We start from the raw sequence: 24,641 nt of genomic DNA, 5'->3' as shown, positions 1-24,641 counted from the left end.
AGACTGAATTTTTGACTGGTTTTTGTTGTTTTTTAGGTCTGAATGATTGATTTTTGATGGATTTAGAGTGATGTATGGTTGATAATTGAATTTTTTGAGAGTGTTTTGGATTATATTGATTATGTTTTGGAATATCATGATGATTCTTAGTGAAGATATGAAGCTCTGTGATGTTCTGATAGGTTCTATTGAGGTTTTGATTGGTTCTTATACCTTTTGTATAGCTTCTGTTTTGTTCTGATTTTCTTCTGTGTGAAGCATGGATTGATGATTGATGAAGATTGAAATCTTTTGGAAGCTTATTGAATAGTTTTTTATAGTTTGGAATGGTTTTAGTATGAGTTATGAGGTTCTGATGACTTCTGTAACCCTCTGTAAACCTTCTGTAGAGCCTCTATCTCTGCTCTGTAACTGTTCTGTATCTGCTCTGATACTGTACTGTACCGTTCTGTAGATCTTCTGTAAGTGTTCTGTAGAAAGTATATGTGACTTTGGGAACATTTTTTAACTTTTGGAAAGGATGAATCTAAGTTCAAAAGAGCTAAAACAAATGGAAGAAGCAGCTGCTGAAGACTGAAGAGAAGACTGAGTGACAGTGACAGTAGTGAGCTATGAAGAGACACTGTAGTGGCTCTGGTGCCTCTTCACATCAAACATATCTCTTGGGAGGTGTATCCACGACCTAAGAAGGATTATTGAGAGTTATTATGAGATTATTGTAGTGAGGAGATGATGTACTATTGAGAGAGAGAGAGAGAGAGAGCCAGAGATAGTCAATTCTATCAAAACAGTGTAACTACATATGAGAGATTGAGAGAGAGAACTATGAAGACATTGAAGATGAATATTATGTGATTTATTTCCATTAAAAAATGGTGTATTCTTTTATGTTCATTGTTCTATTAATGGATTCTATGAAGAATTTGAAGATTATGGTTGATTCTATCAAATCTGTGGGAGATACTTACTATGATGCTACGTGAAGATTTGTTGTTTCCTTTGTTTTGGTCATCAAAAGAATGAAATGAAAGCTTGTTGATGTTACAAGATAGATTTTCTTGCAGTAGAATCCCCTTTTCCTTGGTGTTCCTTTTGGGGCTTCAGCCAAAACCCTAGAAGACATGGCAACAGAGTAAACACACTTAGAAAATGGGAATGCAAATGAGTGTCTCATAGAATTGGATGTTAGGTTGAAGCTTCTTATATACATCTACATCCATGTTGACATGGGTATGTCACCTAAGGAACATGAGAAATACCTAGCATATCCACTGACATGGGAGGAACAAGAATATATTAGTGAGCACTTGATGAGATTCCAGCATGATGTGCTCGAGATTGAGTTCAAACAACAAGCTCAGAGACAAAGCCAATTCAAGAAATGGTGGTTTAATAATTGAGTTTTGATGGCTGAACTCGAAGGCTAGTTAATGACTATCTCAGAGGAGTGACTAGTTATATGGCAATCTCAAAGAGACCCAATCTATGTAGCCCCCATTGTAGCTATTGTTTGTGTTATGGTCTTAGCAGGATCCACCCTAGACTATCCCCTACTTGATGACAAAATTCTAATAGATGAGGAACCGCATGTTGGTAGTAGACTAGGACAAGGAACAATACTACTCAATGTTGCACAATAAATATATTTCCTAGTAGAGTTCCCATGACTCCTCGATGCTTGCACTACACTAGAATATAATCCTAAGTTCTACAATTGGCTTCTAACATCTTGAAGTGACAAGGAGTCATAGTTGTAAACATTATATAAATCGATTATGTTTCCAATGATTGCATGCAAATCGACCAGAGTTTTGTTTATTTATGTTTATTTTGTTTTGTTTTTTTTAAGAGAAAAAAAATACACACCCTACAAACAATGCCTATCAAGAAAAGATAGCCACAATTAAGGTCAACACAACTAAACTCAAGTAAGTGGTACTTTTTCAAAAAGAGTACTATGAATGGATTTTAAAGCATATCAATTGCACATACTCTCATATTTTTATCAAGTAAATGCAAGATAGTGAGGTGACTATGTGGGTGGATCAAATATTCAAGCCAACCAAGGACTACCATCCCTTGGAAGGATTACTAGAAGCACCACTGAGCAATGAAGGCCAACCTGGAACATATAACTAGAAGGACTAAAGGACCACATTTGTAAGATCATGTTCCATATACAAGTTTACCTCCATTATCATTCTCTTAAATACTCTATCTACCAACAAACCAAGCATAATACCGATGAGAAGACAAGCTCTTATCCATGGCAAGAGCTTCTTTATCAATCAAGCCATACTTACAGCGATACCCCATATTAGGTCCCATAAACCACACCATCATTACTTCTTTTATCTCAATCAAGTTATCCCTTCTTAAGAGCTCCCTCAAGTCTCTTGATCTGGCCATTGCATTCTTCTCGCTAAGGCGGTAAAGTCCCTTTGTACTAAAATAGAAAAAACAAAGAAAGAGAGAAAAATATGCATTCAAAAACATGGCACTGCACCCAAGGGTCCTTAGGAGCACATCAATGGCAGGACATACCTAGGGAGCCTCGGTTCACCTATGGTTAAAACCTATCTCCTTGAGTCACTTACACAAATTCTTCCAATCTTTTGCAATCTCTCACAGCTAGGCAACAATACAAGAAGCACAACAATCACTAAGTCATCTAGGCATCACTCGATGCTACGCTCCAATTGAGCATTGTAATCTCCATTCATTAAAATGAACCTTATTCATCATGTCCATGAATGTGAGCCCCATTGGTCACACGATACTTAGAGGTCTTTCTCATGATTCCCCATTGACTCCTTTATCCCTCAACAACAATGATAATATTTTTCATCACCTACCCATCAACAACAGGTATGCTACTTCACTAATGATCGACAAACTAAACACATCATGTTATCTTCTAACTATGTAATAACCTATGTAAGCATGTGCACTTACATAATAATCGCACCATAACCTATACATGGATTGGGTCCTTAAGTGTGGGACAATACTTTGGTTTTTTCCTTGAGTTTGTTGATCCATCTCCCAATTCATACATGCATCTTGTGCATGTAATCCAACTAGCACTCCCATACAAAGAGAATACGAGAAGTTTTCCCTTACAGCAAGTACAAGCAAATGTAGTGGCTTGCAGCTTCTACATCCTTGAGCCAACATCTTTTGTGGTGCTCAGCTTTAACCAAATAACTTTAACCAATCCAATGGATTCCAAACGGCCTCCCACCAGGGAATCCAAATTCCATGAGTTTCATTCAATCCACATTACCACTCTCTTCTTGACATCTAAAGTGCAAAACAACTCCAATTCCCACAAAGACCCTCCAAGGACTTCAACATCCAAATCAAGCATCAGCAACAACCACCACTCTCCTCATGAGATAATCCCCCAGTTGTCCTTGATATTCTTCATATTTGGTGCAAGCTAAAATGTGCTCCCTCAAAGAGTAGAGTACCATGGGACTGTCACTTGTTTAGGAGGGGGGTTAATTTTGAATGTTAACCATAGAATGGAAGGCAATAGAGGAACAAAGAAAATTGGCAGAGATGCACAAAGGTGAAAAAGTAAAAGGAAATGCAAATCAATCAAAGGATGTAAGGCATATAATTTTTTGATAAATCTCATAATCATATAATTAATTGTAATATTATTTTGAAAGTCAAATGTAGTGCCTGTGCAAGTTGTAATATTTTTTTCCAGGTAGAGAGGCCCATAGCATGGCAAGGGTGTGGGCAATAGCTTTCCTTCAGTTTCCTAACAGTCAATACGATCTAATATGTATGCATAATCTAGGAAAGGCCAGCCAAGAGCCAAATAGGAGAGACGAGCACCCAACTTAAGTGGAAGCCCAAACTCCAAACCCCATGTATAAAAAACAATATCTTCTTGTGTTCCATCTTGAGAGTGAGGGACAGTGAGAGTGTGAGTGAGGAACTTGAGAGGTGAAGCTCCTTCCTTGCATACGCTCTCCTCATCTTCCCCTTCTTGGGTGAGAGGAAAATTGGAGGAGGATTGGGTGGTATTTCTTCTTCTTCACATCTCCTCTCATATATTAAGTGCTTTCAACTCAGATTGGAAGCTATGGAGTAGAGATTTCAGATTGAGTACCATCGCATAGATCATGGAGCTACCATCCAGCCTTCGCTTCATGGCATTGAGGAGAAGGTAAGGTTGTGAGTTCATTACACCCTCTCAATCTATTCATTCTTGCTTTCATGTGGTTTGGAAGAAGAATGGATAGATCGATGAGTTTAGAGGATATATAGGATATGTGGGAGGTAGTTGTTACCAAATTAGATGAAACAATTGAAACAATAAGCGCTCCATCAAGTCCGGTGTTGAGCTTGCATCTTAATCTGTCTCCTTCATCACCACCCTCATAAACATAATAACACTTACATGTTTCCAATCTAATTTAGCTTTAGTCCTTGCTCTGTGGTTTCATCCTCAAAAAGCATCTCAAGACTTGATTGCAATGCAGATCCTATCAATTGAATAAACAACTCAATATTTTTGGATTAAATAGATTAATCCACTATATCATCCAACTAGGTATATCTCTACTCAAATTCGTGAAGCAAATCTATTATAGAGAACCCTTTGTTTTGCTTTGCAACCCACTCCAAGAAGGTTCTATTTGAACCAACCATGTATCTTCTATAAGATATTCTTCATCTAGTGCTTTCTTGAAATCATTCCATGTGGTTTCCTGAACTAGATAAGTTCCATTTATGTGGACCTTGAGTTTGTGAACCCCAAGTCGCACAAATATCGGCCCATCTAGTTCACATGAATCCCAAAGAAGCTCAATTTTTTTTACATAGATCGTCAAATATTTTGATACACTCTTACCATCAAATAGTTTCACTTTATTTTTCCATAGCTTGCAATGCTTTTTGTCACAATTGATTCAAGCTTAGCATCAATCTACTGTTATTGTTGTAATTGCAACTACTGTTGTTGTTGTTGTTGTTGTTGTTGTTGTTGTTGTTGTTGTTGTTGTTGTTGTTGGTGTTGGTGTTGGTGTTGGTGTTGCTCTTGTTGTTGTTGCTGCTGTTGTTGCTTGTAAGGACATATTGAAGGCTTGAAGTAATTGCCTTATGTCATCCAATCACACTATATTATTCCCCATCTTGCAGAACTCTTCCATTGGCCTTTCATGTCAAGTTCACCAAAGATGTTGGGGGGTCCATGTATTTGCCAAAATTCACAAAGACTCAAGTAAGAAGAGTTCAAGATAGGGAGAATTCTAGACTTATAACAAAGAAGATAAGAACTCCTAATTGTGAGACAAGAGTTCAAGAAGTAGGGCTCAAAACCAAATTGTATTTCATAGAAGCATCCAAGATTCATAAATTTGAGTCATAACCAAAATATACATGAGTGACAAAATCCATATTTTATCATGGACATGGCTAGTTTAGCTTGAAATCTAGAAAAATCATTATGGTTACAAGTAGGCATCATACATTACTTCTATGCTTCAAGAACAATCTACAAAACCATCCCGTTCTATAACAATCCACACATATACAAAATCCCTACATAAAATCAAGTTCAATTACATGAAAACTTCCTAAATCATTGCATTTATCTTCAAGATAGCATATATACAAGAATACCTCAAAATAGTCCACTTATCTTCTCAAAATAAGGGTTTGAGCATATAATTGTAAGAGAACATGTATTATAGTAGTGGTTCCCTATGGTCGAATAGCCCATATGCATTTAAGTTACCATCTATGAGTTTAGACAACAAATAATGTGTAGTCCAATACATTCAACGAACAATCTAAAACCTATGGGTGCTATACAAATATGAAGATCCCTATTTTGGTTCACCAAAAATACTATTTTTTCCACACCAAATATCAAATTTGCATCCCATAATGGGAGTGAAGCCAAAGGCTTCAAGAGTCCACTTTATCTCCTTTTTTTGGGATGGCCAAGAGCTTAGTTTAGATATAGATTAGTGAGAGAAGCCTTTTGGTAGTAATGGCTTGCATAAACCATGTTCACAATCAGTCCACATTAGGAACCTTCATCCAATAGTCCTCCACCATGCAAGGTTGTCTTGTCCCTATTATCTCTTAATTTTCCCTAGCTTAAACATGCACACAAGAGTGTTTTTCCCACTCCTCCTACTGTCCAACCTCGCCAAAATTAAAGGTGCCAGATCTACCTAATAATCCCCTTCTTAAACCTTTGAAGACAGATGACTTATCTTAACAACTTGAGGTGTGAAAACATGCTTGTTCTTCATGACAATTTGACTTAGAATGTGGTATCAACATATATAGAGATAGTCCAATCCCATAGGCATATAGCTTAGACACTATCTCTAATGGTATTTCCTAAAATTTTCACCCATTGTACTTTCAACAACATGACATTGTGTGATATTTTATGTGGCCAAATAGAAGCAGAGTAATATGTTTGAGTGCATGATTAAGCCTTAAGCAATCGAACAATATTGATGAGAAATCAAGGGGTCAACAATTCTCAAGTACTTATCTCTTGTGAGCTCAAGTGCTTCTATCCCACCATGAGTCCAAGTGCTTTTATATAGGGAGGGTGTGTTCTAGTGCTTCAAATAGCAAGTGATTAAGCACTCTTGATCTTCAACTCAAGTGTGGTTATCACCAATACTCACGTGGATTATCATGAGGGTGATAAGGATTCAATTTGTGTGCATAAATAAATCTCAATATGGTTGAATGATCCTATTTACCTATGCATGGTCACATGGTCATAATTGGTCCTCTCTTACACAATGAATCACAGCTTAAAGGCTCTACACAATCACACTAGGAATGCTCATCCAAGATGCTTGCTACTATAGATGGCAACTTGGCTGGAAATTTTGGTACAAACCTAACCCTAATCACTTCTAGATAATCATAATGCACACCATGGGCTAACCCTAATTATGCAATGCAAAACATTTTGCAATCCTAATTGCTTCTCATGTTGAATCATTCACCAACAACTATCCAATTCATCCATTTAGGGAGTGATTAAAAGCATACCTCTACCTAGATTTTGATAGCAATTGCTTAAATTGATACTACAACCTTGATGCTACTCCTAGAGCTGATGCAATCCTACTCTTCCTATTTCTATCCCTTCAAGACTAAATAAACAAGGCATGACCAAAAGAAGCAACAACAAACAAAGCACAATCAAAAGGTACAATATAGGTCTTACTGCTTCTATCCCTTCTTAATTAAATAAAACAAAGCACGAGGGAGTAGCAATGACATTTGTTTTTTTAATCTATGTGCTTGATTTTTTACTTTTATTCATGCCTACTTTTTCACACTCACTCAAGAGCTTTGGAGGATAGTATGATGATGAATTAAAAATCAAGAAAACTATACTATATCTCATAATAATCCCTCTTAAAGCATACCTTTTTCATTTTTCTCTCTTTAGTTGATTCTAGATTAATTCACATTGTCTTTATGTTCCACATAGGGTTAAGATTTATTAGATTTTATTTTTGTTTTACATAGCAAACTTATAAGGTCGCCTCTTTTGTTATATTCCAAACTTAAAGGCTTGTTGATAGGTCCACAATCCAAGCGATGCTCCAAGTTGAAAACAAACAAGAGGGAAGAGAGGTGAAGCACCCAAGAGCGTGCGCACACACACACACACACACACACACACACACACACACACACACACACACACACACACACACACACACACACACACACACAAGCAATGGAGACTTAAGCACACATAGAGATAGGGCTGAAATCTTCTTCTTTTTCTTTCTTCTTCATCCACACAAAATAACTAAGTCTATAACATGATAAAAGACTAATATGAAAGTATCATAACATATATACACGTGGTCACAAAAAGTGTGAACCCGCTAGGAAGGAGAGGTGGCACAATAAATGTGTCATAACCAAGGAGGACTACATGGGTGTAGTCTAGTTGTAGAATCACTAGTATATCCTCACATCAACCACCTAACATGCCAGTGAATAATATCATGCTACATCACCAAGGCAAGTCGTGGATGCTAGCCCATGTAGAGCTCAACATCTCAACACTAACCCTTGAGCTTGTGAACTCCAAGCATAATCATAAAGCATCGAAGCTTCTCAACTCCCAAGGCCTTGCTGAAAATTTCAACTGCTTGTTCCTCTATGCTGACATAAACCAAGTCAATATCACTTGCCAAAACCCGTTCTCAAAGGAAATGGTAATGGACCTATATGTCTTTGATCCATGCATGATACACTAGGTTCCTAGCCAATTGAATGCTACTAAGGTTATCATAGTATATGATAACATTGTTATCCACCTGCATCCCCAAATCACCAAGTAGCTTGCATAACCAAGCTACCTCACATACTACAATTGCAACACCTTTGTACTCTACCCCTGTAGTACTAGACAAGGCAATTGTTGACTATTTCTTACTGCTCCAATTAATAGCAACACTCCTAAAAAAAGACATAAAATTACTGGTAGATCTCCTCTCTGAAATACTACTAGCCCAATCTACATCTGTGCAACCATACAAGTGTAATGGTATACATGCATCATAGATTAAGGCATAGTCCAATGTGGATTTGACATCGCACAATGTGTGCCATACTGTATCCAAATTTGGCTTCTATAGAAGCTGTATAAACTGACTCTCCAAACCAACTATGTAGTTTAGGTCTAGCCTAGTGATTGTCAAACAAATAATATTGCCCACAATCTTCCGATACATAGTGACATCCTCAATTGAATCACCCTCATGTGTAATAATCTTAGCATTAGCATCCAAAGGTATAGAAATCGACTTGCAATCAGTTATACCATACTTCTTCAACATATCCAATGCATACAGTCTCTATGACAACCATATACCCTTTGAAGTTCTGACTATCTCTATGTAAAGAAAATATCGTAGCTCTCCCAAATCCTTTATCTCAAATTTATCCTTGAGAAGACATTTCACATTCAATCTCTATCTCAGTATTACCCACAATGATCAAATCATCTACATATATAGTAATGACCACAATACCTATATCACTCTCACATACATAGAGTGAGTTATCAGCTTGTGCTCTATGAAATCCAATGCTAACAATGTGTTTGGCAATCCTATCATGCCATACCCTAGGTACTTTCTTTAGCCCATACAAGGCCTTACAAAGCCTACACACATAATCTGGACTATCCTCATTCACATAACTAGATGGTTGTTCCACATAAACTTCTTCTCGCAACTCCTCTTAGAAGAAGGTATTTTTTATATCCATTTGATGCATGATCCAACCTTTTGATGTAGCCATTTCTATGACAACCCTTATAGTGTCCATTTTAGCCATTGGAGCAAAGGTCTCCTCATAATCAATACCATGAGTATGCACATACTCTTTGGCAACCAACCATGCTTTATAACACTCAATAGATCCATATGTAAACCTTATAAACCCATTTGCAGCCAATAGATTTCTTGCATTCAGGTAAGGGCACTAACTCCCATGTGTCATTATCCATAAGTGTAATCATTTCTTCATCCATAGCATGTTCCCAATACTCATTACCCATTGCATCCTCAGAACAAGTGGGTTCTACATCATCATGCACAACCTTAGCCATGTATGCATTGTGATGAGCTACATAGCTATCATATGCCAATCGTTGCATTGGCTTTCGCACTTTACTTGACTTACATGGACCTAGATCACTACCAAATGCTTTAGCATCCTCTTGTGCCTCCCGCACACTAAGTGTTTTAATAGATGGAATCCCAAACTCCTCATCCAAGCTGTGCTCAGAGCCATCTGAATCAGCATCAACATGAGAGAAACCTAATGATACATATGTTACAATAGGTAAGTCCCCAACATTCTCCATACCTTTTCTTGACATCTGTGATGTACTTGGTGGTGTAATATGTGACCTCAATCTACCACTACAAGGTCTACCAAAATAGAACCATGACTAGGAGACTCTTGTAGTCCACTCAACGTCTATGACTACTAACCAATTTTCTGCATAGCCACACTGTCATGCTCATTAACCCCAACTATATTGTGCACATTACTATACCAGCTACTCATTTTATCAAAAACAACATCCTTGCTAACTCTCAGCTCACGTGTAGCAAGGTTATAACATCTATATCCCTTTTGTTCAAGACAATGTCCAAAAAATACACATTTTTGTGCTTTGGGATCCAATTTTTTGCACGACTCATCACAAATATGCACATAAGCAATTCATCCAAATACTTCCAAATAGAATAGATTTGGCTTTCTACCTGTAAACTTCTCTTCAGGCATCATACCATCATGTACAATAGTAGTGGGTTTCATGTTCATAATGTATACAGCAATAGTAAATGCTTCAGCCTAATAAGAATGAGGCAAGTTTCTTTCTAACATCCATGCACGAGCCACCTCTATAATATGCGTGTTTTTTTGCTTAGCAACTCCATTTTGTTGCAAATTATATCTACATGTATATTGTCTCTATATACCATTTTTTTGTAAAAATTTAGAAAACTCATTGGAGAGATATTCTCCCCGTCCATCTGATCTTAAGCATTTAATACACAACCCTATCTCCTTTTCAACCAAAGCCTTAAAACTTTTAAAGTGAGTGAACACCTCACTTTCCACACATATAAAGTAAACCCATACTTTGTGAGTATGATCATCGATGAAGGAAACATAATACTTGCAACCACTCAAAGTTGTAGTCTTTCTAGGATCCCATACATCAAAATATATCAATTCAAGTGGCTTCTTACATACATGCTTTTCTTGTGGAAACTCATGTCTTGCTTGCTTTCCAAGTTGACATGCTTCACATACTTTATGCATTCCATCAACTCTAAACTTAGGCAAGCCATCCACAATCTATTTTGATTGCATGTCTTTCAGTCATTGCACATTCACATGACTAATTCTCTTATGACAAATTTCAATATCAGCCACCACAACACCTAAACCTTGTGCAAACATGGTAGCATCCATTTCAGGAAAACTTACATCAAGAGTAAACAATCTACCAACATCTTTCCCTTTAGCAATCAATTTATAATCATTTTTGAGATCTTCTACAATGTGAACTAAACCTACAATCCCAGTTCTACCATCTGACAAACAAAAACCAAGTTTTTTGTAATATTTGGTACATGCTGCACATCAACCAAGTATTGAGTTTTTCCATTCTGCATATTCAAAAGAACAATTCCAACATGAGTAATGAGGTGAACTGTATCAATCCTTGTCTCCACATAGCCCAAAGACTCTAGAATGTGCATCTCTCTAAAAACCACTCTCCATGAGAAGTCATATGGTTGGAGGCACATAAATCTACATACTATACATCATTCTTTGATGAACCATCAACAATCATAGTGTTCATAAAGTGTTGCATAACAAACAATAATTCACTTCTGTCATCATTATTTTTGCTACTAGATGCATAGTTACCTTGCTACTTTTTTCCATTTCTGATTTCAACTTTCTTTTTGAAGCAATTTTTAGAAATATGGCATTTTTCCACAATGCCAACACTCTCTACTATCACTAGAATTATATTGCCTATTAAAATCTATAACTTGCTCTCTTTGGCTCCCCCTTCCTCAAGACTATCCTCCTCTATTTTGCTATGCATCATAACCTTGACCACAACCACTACCTTGGCCTTTGCCACGACCTCTACCTTTGCTAGTGGAGTAAAACACATGTTCAAACTTGTTCTTGCTTTGAGAAAAAGAGGAATCCAAGCCAAGGTTCTTCTCCTCAAGTATCAGCATAGAAATCAAGTCTACAAAACCAAGGATATCATCCCTCGTATTCATAGATGACCTGAAGCTCTTGTATTCATCTCTCCAAGTCCATCTAAGCATGCATGCACAACATCATCATCATCAACTACCACACTGATTTATCCAAGACCTTCCATAATACTCTTTATCTTCAAGGCATAATCATTAATGGACAAGTTACCTCTTTTTACTTAATTTGGCTTTGACTTGAGCTACAGCTTTCTGGCCTTTGTATTTACTTCAAATAGCCTTGCCAAATTCTTCCATGCAATAGCCAGGGTTTCTAATTCTTACAAATAGCCCATCATGCTATTTTTGACACTGAGAGGGATAGCCAATACATGACTTAACTTTATATCTTCTCTTAATCTTTCTTAGCCTTTAATTGTTCTATAGTAGCATTTTGTGCAGGAACTTCAAGTGCTACTACCATGTCTCCTTCAATATAATTCCAAACACCTTTTCTTGTCAAGAAATTTGTCATCCTGAACTTCCATGCAAGATAATTGTTCTTATCAAGCTTTTCATTTACAATTTGGTTGAAGTTGTCAAACATTTTGACAAAATAGAAAATGTTGCAAAAACATACAATCTGCAACAAGCTGATACCAAGTGTACAATAACTAAACATGCAACCTTTTTCACTCTGCGCAAAAATAACCATAATCTATATAAAAATACATTTTTTTCTGCAACCCAACAAACACCTCAATCCTTATACATATTCAAAATATGTAACTATGCTCCTGTAAACGGTGACACAATCGAAACTATAGTATACACAATATTGTCGGGACCACTTATAGGTCATGAATAGAGAATGAAATTACCTCAAATGGAAAAAGTCTTCCTGCTCACTAAGTTTCACTGCAATGGGAGAATGCAGCCCTACCAGTCTTAGGAGTCTCTTGTAGCTATAACTTAAGGCAAATCAAGAAAGGTGAAAGAGCTTCTTACACATTGATTGCTTGCTTGCTTTCGTGCTCCAATACCTTCACCCTAGCCTTCAATTGAGCTCCTCAGAGCCGTGGGATGGCTCTAATACCATGAAAACAAACAAGAGGGGAGAGAGGTGAAGCAGCCAAGAGCACACACACACAAAAGCAATATAGACTTGAGCACACACAGAGATAGGGTTGAGATCTTATTCTTCCACACAAAAGAACTAAGTCTACAACATGATAAAAGACTAATATGAAAGTACCACAATATATGTACACATGGTCACTAAGTGTGAACCTACTAGAAAGAAAGATGTAGCACAATAAATGTGCCATAATCAAGGATGGACTATGTGGGTGTAGCCCAGTTGTAGAATCACTAGTGTATCCTCAAGTTGGTTGCTTAACATGCCAGTGAACGATATCGTGCCCCATTAGCAAGGCACACAGTGGATTCGAGGTCATGTGCAGCTCAACATCTTAATACAAAAGTCATAGTGTCACATCCTTGCAACCTCCACATACATGCCTACCTAGAGAGGACATGCTATAAAAAAAGAGGAAAAGAAAAGTAAAGAGAAAACTTCACGTGCTAGTTCCTCACTCTCACTCACTCAAACCTTACATGCTCCCTCAACTCTACTACTCACCGGGATAGAGAAAGTGAAACAAGAATGAAAGAGAGCTTCACCTATGTAGTCCTTTAGTAACCTCACATGCACTCTCACTCTCCCTCTCCCTAACTCTCAAGCAAGCAGGTAGATGGATAACACGAAGTGTCGAGACTCAAGTTTGTATGTATATAAATGAGTTCATGTATTCTCTTTTTACTTTTATGCATAGGGTTTTGAGTTCAAGGCTCCCTTCATAAGTTGGGTATCCTACCCACTTTTTGAACTCTTGATTGGTCCTTTTCAATTTATGTATATACCTTACATTAATTGGACCAATCCTATCAAAAGTGAATAGACGCTTGGTGTCCACAACCTTATGTCATTGTAGGTCTTCTTATCTAATCTAGGATATTTTACCATTTTCACAAGAGAGCAGGTCTAAATATCGCATTAATATTGCAAAATAATTATACAAATAATTATATTGCCAAATAATTACACAATTTTTACAGGAGTACATCTAAATATCATATTAATATTGCAAAATTGTGAATGATGGTGGCTAAAATAATATATTGCAATCTAAAAAGTAATTGTTGTAAAAATAATTCCAATACTTTGTATTTGCATGCTTCTAGTTTGACTTCATACCCTTCCTTACTCATGAGGTTAACATGAGGCACCTCCAAAACATTTTTGAATATATTAGGTAAAATGTATTGTGATTCCTTTACAAAAGGTGGTTCAGTAAGAGCTATTTGCAAATTGTAGCTTGCACACATCAATGTTTGTTATCCAATGAGAACATCGTATTTTGGTATAACTACCTATACTTCATGGCTTTCATTGATAATTATTCTAGCTATGCCTGGGTATATGCTTTAAAAGCTAAGTTTGACGTGTTTTATGCTTCAAGAAATTTGTAAGCATGGCTGATATTTTATCAAGATGTAAAGTGGGCACTCTCCCTTCTGACCAAGGAAGGGAGTACATGTCAAAAAATTTGTAAGCGTGGATAAAAATTTATCAAGATATAAAGTGGGCACTCTCCCTTCCGATCAAGGAAGGGAGTATAAGTTCAAGGAGTTTAATGCATATCTAGCTTAACATGGGATAAAACATCAATGTACAATACTTCATACACCACAACAAAATGATGGAGCAAAGAGAAAACACATATCTCTCATGGAGATGGTACGATACATGATTAAAAGTCAAGCTTTGCTACATAGTTTCTAGTGTAAGATTGTTTTGCATGCACCGTATGTACTTAACAATTTTTCCACCATGGTATTGTAGTCTATCACTCCATGGCTTGGCTAAAAGGCCATCTGTTGCTCACATGTATGTTTTTACTTATCTATTTATGCATTAGTACTAGTGTACCAACACAAAAATTTAGATCACAAGGCTGTCAAATGCATCTTTATTGGTTATATATCAAAAGCATAGGTCATATCATCCACAAACTAAATGTACTTTGGTCAATTGTTATGTCTTTATAGAAGATATTGTTCGACCTTTAATTTCATGTACCAAAGAGAGAAACTCTTAAGTTTTCTATGACACTTTTTTGCATCTTTTTAATGGTGGTGGATAATCAAGTGTAGCACCAAGTAAGGTAACTTTTTTAGCCTATGCAAGTTTCTTAGATTCCACATATCAACCTATTTATCATGCAAATGTGAATGATGCACTTACTAATTAGCAATCTAAGTCTATGCTAAAATGGTTAGTGCAAGCATTGTTTGATAGTAAATTGGATGCACCTTGTCTAGTCACACTCGATCTAGCTCTCATAGTACCTCTTATGCATCACATTGTTATGCATTGGTTATTTCTAGTATATGTGATGAGAATGAGTATAGTTCTTTTGAAGAGGCACTAACTTTGAAAAAATGGATGGCTATTATGCAATTTGAATATGATGCTATTGCTAAAAATAATGCCTAGTTCTTATGTGACTTGTGTCCTAGTAAAAAGGCCAATGATACTCAGTGGATTTGCAAGTTGAAATATAAGCTAGATGGTAGTGTTGATCACTATAAGGCTAGACTTTGGAAAGGTTATGCTTAATAGAAGGGCATTGAATTTGATGAGACCTTTCCTCCCACTTTCTATATGACAACAATTCATAGCATTTGCGCGCTAGTAACCAATAATGGTTATAATGTACATCAATTGGGCATCACAATTACATTTTTGAATGGTGATTTACATGAAGTTTTTTTTTTTTCCAATCTCATAGTTTTATTTAGGAGTAGAAAAACAATGTATGCATACTGAAAAAGGCATTGTATGGTTTGAAACAAGAACCACGAGCTTAGTATGAGAAGATAGATGCATACATGGCTGCATGTGGTTTTAACAATAGCCCAATTGAGAGCATATTATATGTCAAATATGAGGGTAATGTACCACTAATCATTGTGATTTATGTCAATGGCATGTTGCTCACTCTCCTATTTTCATATGTTGTATGGCTAGAATAACTTGAATGAACTTGGTAATCCATTTCTTGAGTTGATTAAATTGACATACTATCATATTCATTCGTAAAAAAAGGGATATAAATATAAAATGTTCAATCAAAACTTACATTAGTAAAGCACTTGCAATCAAATGATTGAACTTTGTCAAACTTTAATTAGATAAAGTACCATGTCATGTATAATGTGTTGATTTTTCCATGACTAGCCATTGACTTTTTAAGCTTGTCCAATGCATTTGAAAGGCTTAATAGTCATATCTATTCTATATTTTTATATCACAATACCTAAATATTATATATAGTGACTTCTAAATATTGGCCTTATGTGATCATGTTTCATGGTTGTCTACATGGTCAACAACTACATTATGAATACATTTTTACTTGTATTGTTAAATCCTTTGAGTGCATTGTATTCCTTGATGATGAGGATTATTTTTTAAGGCTGGTGCAAATTAAAATCTTCATACTTTCATACCTCCAATGGAATGGAAAGCTTCATAGGCAACCCTTAATCATCCTTTAACTTATTCTCATCCTTTTTAATCTTTACATTTCCACCATGTAAACCAATGACTGGCAAGGCTACAATGTGGAATACACACATATTATCAACAAGTAAGACTCTTGATTCAACAACCAAACCATTAGCACAACTAAATATCCAATATAAATACATTATTTATCTCAAAGGATTTCATAAAAAATATATCATTTTCACATTGGATACTAAACTAGTTTTTGGATTTTCCTTGAAATTGTTGGATCAAGTTCGTTATTCATCAAGGTGATGGTAACCCATTATAGTTGTTTCTCCTTTGACAAGGTAGCATCATCAAGCTTCAACACAAATCTAAGAACACCATCACATTTAACCAAAGCCACTTCAAATAATCGAATAGAGTAGGATTGCAAGGCCTCTTATAAAATGTGTTATTGTATTCATTATACAACACATGTTGCTCAATAGTATGCATCTTAAATATGGAATTGAACTTCCAATTCTAGTAAAACTTCTTCATTTACTTGTTTTTGCTTTCTTTTTTGTGATGTCCGATTTGGAAATATCTATTCATGTCTCCTAGATTCCTTCATCTTTTATTGAAGAGATTTCCATATTCTTTATTGCATATGCCTATCTCATCCAACAATGCTTAGATATTGCCTAGGTTGAGTTGGTTCTCTTTCATGAGGACCTTTCCTACTTTGTAAGCTTCTAATATTTTTTAATCCTTTGAGATTGCTTGCAATAGCTTCCATATTCAAAAGCATTTTAATGTATGCAACCAAAGCCTTCAAGCTTAAATTTGTTTCTTCATTGCAATGCATGATATATCTATATTCAAAATCAAAATATTCAATTGTTATGAAGAAATTAAAACATGCTTTTTGAGATCAAGAAACAATGGACAATGAGCTTGCTTCACTGTGTGTAGCCTCATCTTAATACTTCACTTCATATTTGGAATTATTTATAAATTTCATGCATCTCATGCTGCTACTTCACAACTTCAAATCTGAAATATTCATAAGTTTCATGCATCATTTAAGAACCCTTAATACTCTCTTGTTTTTTATGAGCCGAGTGCCTAATCGGACTCAAAGGCAGAACCCTGTGCCACTAGCTTATTTCGCTACTTTTCTTTAGGACCAAGGTCCTTAGAAGACTCCTCTCCCAAGGGAAGGAGTGTGGGTAGACACTTAGCACCCCGATTCAAGGGTCCATGTAGTGTTGGACTCTCACCAGCTAAAACCACCGATCTCAATGGGTTCCCTCAAAGGGATGCCATACCCCAAGGCTGGGCATCGACTCAAAGGTAGTGTCCAGTCGCACTCAAGCAATTGCTGCCTCTCGACAACATTCACTTGCTTGAGCGAGGCAGTGCCATCATTGGTATGAGTACAAGCTTGCACACAAGATCACAAAGGGAGGATATCGTCATCTCCCTACCCGCAGTGGGCAGGGATCATGCATATAGTGCTCCCAGGTACCTCGACATCGCCTCATCAAGGAATCTTAATACTCTCTCTAAGCCTTAATTGACCCCTTTGTTTCTTGAGCTTCAAAATAGTCACCCTATTCTCTAATAGCTTTTTCTTAACATTGCTATAATGTTAACTTCAAGGCATTCTCTCTCTAACAAATCTCTTCTGACTATGCACATTGCTAATTGCATTTAAATGTTGTGGATATCTTGAGAGGTTGGTATACCAATCTCCAACAAAGATGCCCATCTCCAACAAAGCTAATCAAGGTTTTGATATGCTTGAATAGAGCCATATCTTGAGAGGTTGGTATACCAATCTCCAACAAAGATACCCATCTCCAACAAAGCTAATCAAGGTTTTGATATGCTTGAATAGAGCCATAGAGTTACATAGATGTCATGGATACAGTTCTCATTTGACACAAACATGTTCTTATATCCTTGTGATCTCCACATTTCTTTGATCACTAAAGACAAACCGCCCTCTCCATCTATGGTATTGATTCAACCCCATTCATCTCTTCAAGCTTGTGTGGTTTGTGAAGTTGCTTCCAACAATGAGAAGCAATCAAATCAGAATGTCTCACTATCATGGTTTCACATTGAGTACATCTACAAGTAACAAGCAAACCACTTGCATGGCATTCTAGCAAAAGGAGCTTCATCCTTCCTCAAGACAACTTGAAGTGACTTGTTTTCCATAAAAGCAAAGAGATGCTTCATTGCTTTTGTGTGTGCGTGTCCATTTGGGTTTTGTGTGTGCGCGCACGCGCACGTTCTAGATCTCACCAAAACTAAATAAAGGTCCATTTTGAAATAGACAAACAAGCCTCTAAAAGGATTCTTGCAAACACTCTTTTGGGTGATGGACCCACAAGTACATGATTGTACCACTACATTGATTCAACAACTCACCTTAGGATATTGGATAACCCATTGTAAGTTGTATCAATGAATTTTCAAACATTTAATGAAGCTTGATCAATCTCAATCTCCTTCAATGCATAAAACCTCAATATGAAGAAAGGCGCATTTACACTCACATTGTATAGTTATGTATGTGTACTTGCATCATTGTATCTACCAATGCACTAACACATCACACTAATAAGTACAAGACACCACAACCCTATAAACATAGACCAATAATATCAGTCCAAGTGCATCACACCAACTAATGATACCAGCCCAAACCTTGAAATTTGAGTCACACTATGTAACAAATGAGGCCAATAGTACCTCCATGTGCATCACACATACGCTTGTAACATACCACTCCAGGCCGACTTTGCAAGAGGTTGAATCACATCACATTCTAAACAACCGAGACAATTTATAGGATAGAATAAGAGAGGTCATAATACAAGCATATACTTTAACGTATTTCATGCAAAATGAAATGCCATGAATGAACAAAACCAACTTGACCTAAATTGAAGGACCCCACCAAAAGAGCCAAGCTTATGAACATCTCCACAGAAAGAGAGACTCCAAGAAGTTTCTGTCCTGTCCCTTTCATGAGAGAGGGTCATAGGAAGTTACTGCTAATTTATTTATTTGTACTTGATTTATGTAAGAGTGTACCAGAGCCACTATTTTTAACAATCCTACCATTCATTTATATAAGAAGACACCAAAGCAACTAGTCTTAGCAATCCTGTTATTCTGACCAACGTAAAATACCCACAAAACCAAAATTGTGAATCTGCCCAAGCCCTCGCACACAGACGAAGCACAGAAGTATTGTTCACCAATGAATACACAGCTTGCACAGTACATCTGTTACTGTTGAATATTAGCTGATAAAACAGAGCTGAAGGATGAACAAATGGAGATTTTGGAAGCATGTGCATTATTGAAGCTCATCTGCTGGACCGCAGGAAACAATATGGTTCACTGAACATAACTACGCTAGAGTATATCTCATCCATATCTTCAATTCGCTTTAGCCTTCCCTTGCTGGGCTGTAGGAAGTAGCTGTGACAGGCACACACACAAATCTACTTGTCAACTTCAATAAGGATGATGCCAACCATAGCCGAGAGATTGTATGAAATATTGAAAACCTACTACCTGTATCACCTGCTCTGAGGCTACACCTAAGACAAATCTAATGTGTGTATCCAGTAATGGTATTGAAAAGGAAATATTCAGCTGAAAAGTAAAGAAAGCATCGTGAACATTATTCACCTGATACAAGGAAATCAATGAAGTGGCAAAGCCCAAAGCACCAGTAACACGTGGTGTAACTTTCTTTGGCGCCAATTGGAGGAGGCCGATTGCAACAACAATATCAAGCGAAGACTTGGTCAATGATAAAACTCGTTGCTGTGCTTGACTGTGAAGTCTCTTCCGCTCCTGTGAAGTCCATGCTCAGAAGCTTTAGATTCAAAGGCAAAATGCTAAGGGCATTCAGTGTTTACATTTAAATAAAGTGAACTTGTGAAGAAGTAAATTCTTACTCTTTTAGTGGAACAGTAGACATCAACTTGTGGCATACAGTGAAAGTGCTAGACTTTTATCAGAAAACATTTGGAAGAAGAAACTTACAATTACAACTGACTTATAAGAACCAAATCAAAGGAGAATGAAGGATGATTGCAAAGAGCTAATGCCAACGCTGTTTGAGAGCTAACTTATATACAGAGAACAGAGAAGTGCCTGAAGGTCTCAAATAATACAAGAAAGCAGCTAACAGGTCCAGCCTTAAGCAAATTAGTGTGATCTGAAAACACAGACTTGTACCGGAAATTGAAGGTCCGGATTTAAGGACTGGAACGAACTGCAGATTACCTGCAAGACTGCAACGAAACACAGACTACATAAAGGCTTTTTCTCAAGTGCTGACAACAGGTTCATAATGCAACATCCAGCCTTGAGCAAATGAGTAGTAACTATCTGTGAGAATCAGAGACTTGGGATTCATATACGAGGACTGCAACAAACTGTAGTCCATAATGCCACATCCAGCATTGAGCAGCTTGATGGTAACCATATATGAGAATCAGGGACTTGGTAGAATTCATATCCAAGGACTGCAATGGACTGCAGACTACCTGCATGGCTGCAATGAAATGGAGACTATGTACAGACTTTTTTCCATGTGATTACAAAAGGTGCATAATGCAACTTACACATACGGACCTTCAAGGGTGACAAATACAGACCTTCCCAAGGCTGACGAACAATACTATAAACTTTAACTGCCTACCAAATTGCAAAATGTAAGAGAGAGTTGCTGCCACTCAAAATTTGCTTATAGAGCCACACTTCAAAATATTCAGTAAAAACAGACAAGAAACCACATCGATGATAACTGACTCAAAGTATGCTCACAGAAGCCACATTTAAAACATTCAATGAAATAGAGAAGAAAAAAAACACAAATTGTTTGTTCTTGTCCAAAACTTACATGTTGGTCAACTGCACGCTTCTCTTTCAACATAAGTCGTAACAACTCAGATAACTGGCCCAAAAAAGACCCCAGGAATATTAGAACCTGGCCATTCTTGGAGAACTTACTACTGCAAAAGATTCGCCATGTTATTTATACCTCGAGCAAAGAGTTTGTAGTACAGCCTCCTAGGAAACAGTACAGTGACAGCTTCGAAATCAGTTCTGTACGCTCCTTGTTCTTTAGTAATGTCACAAGCACCAACTTAGAAACTTCTTATAGGCAGTCTTGCACTAATATAAATACTGATTATAACGATGAATACACAGATAAATAAACTTATCTGATTACAACTTAACTGTTATAAGAAATTGTAAGTGCAAAAAGTAAAAGTTGGAGCCAAACCTTATAAATGCCTGTCCTACCAGCCCAAACCAGTTGATCAAGTAGAAAAAATGTAGCCATCAGTGAGCTTTTGGACTGTCACAAGCAATATATACACACTATTAGCAATCATCTGTAATCTGAAAACTGCAGGTAATTACAATCATGTAAAGTGGATATCCAAATGACTTGCCTTTGCAAGCAGGATCAATGGCACCGGTGTATCTTTAGATGGTGGTCTTAGTAAGGCTTCTAACTCATTAACATACTGTACACATCAACACCATCATTAGTTCCATTAAAGATAGCTACATGAAAACTTACAGAAAATATGAGCTGTCTGGCAACCTTAAACAAACGGAAAACTTTCCGAGCTAAACTTGTAGATTTGTCAACTTCTCGGGCCACTCCTGGTTCACCAGCACTGACAAACTTGGAACCATACTGAATTGCTCGACATATCTTATCCCTAGCCTCAGATTGGCTCAGAAACAATTTTATCAAAGCAAGTTCAGCTCTGGTGGCATCTATTGTATCCATTCTTAAAGCTGCTGAGATTATAATCTGGACAAGTAAAATCACACTGCTTTTAGGAAAACCACACAACTATGTGGAGAACGCCTGCCAACATAGACATAAAATAACTTTGCACATTATTTCTTATATGCTGTTTAACTGTGTTTGTGCAGCATTACCAGAGACGGAAGAACTTGTAAATGTGAATACCAGTAATATCAATGTCATAGGTCACAGAAAAAATCATTGTATATACAGTCACTGGCAAAAGCTGCAGCAATGACTCAAATACAGATCACACAGACATGATGAGGTGGTGCAGCCACTACAGCACACCACTTTACAGTGCCATGCACTCCAACAGACCCTCACCATTGAACAATCATACGTACAACTTTAACAAAATGAGTGAATCTGGTACATGTGGTACGAAATAGGTGAACCCACTACATGCAGAGAATGGCATCAAAAGGCATCACGACTTTAGAGATTGACCGTAACACAATGGCCACATCAACATTTGTCAAGCATACCATTTTTGGCCTGTTTGCAATGGCTGCCTTTGCAAAGTACACCTGCTTGTCATAGTACTCTAATAAGACCCAATACTTTTTTCTTTATGAGATATTAAGGGATAAAGCAAGATAGCTTGTGACAAATAGGGCTTTCACACATTAACAGCACCTCCTTCCTTCTGCATTCAATGCGAGTGAGTCCAGGTCTTAGCACAGTAAACTATGCCTTATTCTTCTAACTATACCTCATTTGGGTACAGTTTGCAGATGGGGGCAGTGTTTCTACAATCACGATTAACAGATGCATGGGACCCTGTGCAAAACCCCTCAAAGACATTGCATTGTGAGGATTCTCTCCCCGCCACCATCTGGATGTATGTTACAAGAGCCCTAAGAGCAACGAAACAGTTTTATGTCATGTTTTGATTCCTCCTAGTCTACAACTCCACAACTGACAATCCGCATTGAAGTACTATGGTATGCTCTGGCCAAGAGAATCAACTGCACCCATGGCAGATTTCAGTTAATCAAAGTCATCGCAACACTGCTAACACAACACTGGTGCCCAATTATCTAGCGCACAAAATCAATCTGCCAGACAAATGCTAATAGCCTACCTCATCTATGTCATGCTTTGATTGCGTTGTGTTTACCTCCTCAAACATCCAACATTCTGATCCATTATCCAACTACTACTACAGCTAACACTATTGATCGAGCATCCCATCACCTTGCTCAGGATCCAAGATCTCCGTGTGGAGGATCAAACATCTCACCATCAATAATTGTATGTTTTGTCACCTGCTTCTGAATCATGCAGCTCACTGATCCATTATCCAACGACTGCTTCAATTACCAGTATCCATTGGGTAACACACTCGGTATCAATCATTTATGTTATGGATCAGCATAAGCTGAAACTCCCAGCTGCGAGATTTCAAGAGCGCACTTTAGAAATAACCTTCTAGTTCACCACCTGGTTTTAAAACATGTCTATCAGGAAATTTAAGCTTACCTCTTGTTCACAAAGAACACAAAGCATCACTTGCAGCTGAAACAAAAAGCCTCAAAGCCGGATTAACAAAGCCATAAAACAGGAATTTTCTCCTCCATCTTAAAGTCATATAGTGGCTCGATGGTTCTTCCCCCCCCGCCCCCTCCCCCCCCCCCCTTCCCCTCCATCCTGAAGCCATATATTGGCAGGGATATTTGCTTTTTTCTTGAAAATTCTGGCAAAAACATTCACCGAGAACTGTTTTCCGAGCTGAAGAAATTCAAGGAGACAAGATTGAAACAGAGGACTTCAAAAATAATGCCACTGAGATTTCAGGTTCATGACGGGGGGGTCAGATTTCTTCGTTCTCAATCTCTGGTTGAAGCAAGCAGAATTAGGAAAACAGAAAAACGCAGAGAGAGAGAGAGAGAGAGAAGTATATACACACACACACACACACACTCAGAGAGAGAGAGAGAGAGAGAGAGAGAGAGAGAGAGAGAGAGAGAGTACCTGCAAATTCCACAGGAGAGATCAAAACGAACACGAGTCCCAGGAAGAGAAAAAGCTGAAGAGGAGAGAGGATCGTATCAAGCAGAGGGAGGGGAGGGGAGGGTCCCCAGCATAAAAATAGAATGGAAACTTGAATCTCTGATTTTGATTTATTATTCCGTTTTTCTTTTTTTCTCTTTAAGTAGAGGAGGCCGAGGCCTCTCCCCCCCCCCCATCACAAATTGGGCTACATTCGGGCCTGTATTCCCTCCACCTCAGCTTTGCCCTCGTGGCATCACACCTGACGCCCTCCCCAGCCCCAAAGGGCCCTCGTTGTGCCCACCCGGACATCGCTCGCCCACCGGTCACAACACCACGCTCCAAAGGAACAAATTAGGCCCATTACAAACTAGTATACATGGCCACAAGACCCCGATACCTAAAAAATGAACTATGTGAATAGTCGTGACAAAAAATATTTAATGTATATATA

General features: G+C 37.5%; 1 protein-coding gene across 1 annotated transcript; it reads right to left on the bottom strand.

Moving 5' to 3' along the window:
• Window positions 1–19,583: 19,583 nt before the first annotated feature.
• LOC148024466 (peroxisomal membrane protein 11-5-like) lies at window positions 19,584–24,326 on the bottom strand. Its single transcript, XM_087694097.1, has 8 exons — window positions 24,170–24,326; window positions 21,980–22,195; window positions 21,825–21,899; window positions 21,653–21,727; window positions 21,407–21,487; window positions 21,266–21,319; window positions 20,044–20,211; window positions 19,584–19,830 (listed from the first exon to the last, which is right to left on the bottom strand). Exons 2-8 carry the CDS (start codon window positions 22,169–22,171, stop codon window positions 19,789–19,791), a joined length of 687 nt encoding a protein of 228 aa, XP_087550223.1. The 5' UTR covers window positions 22,172–22,195; window positions 24,170–24,326; the 3' UTR covers window positions 19,584–19,788.
• Window positions 24,327–24,641: the final 315 nt, after the last annotated feature.

This window comes from Lygodium microphyllum, chromosome 15 (genome assembly GCF_053477565.2).
Source record: "Lygodium microphyllum isolate KBCC chromosome 15, Lygodium_microphyllum_v1.1.10, whole genome shotgun sequence".
Taxonomy (NCBI): domain Eukaryota; kingdom Viridiplantae; phylum Streptophyta; class Polypodiopsida; order Schizaeales; family Lygodiaceae; genus Lygodium; species Lygodium microphyllum.
Note: the sequence above shows the minus strand (reverse complement) of the source record. Positions and strands in the feature narration are given on the sequence as shown.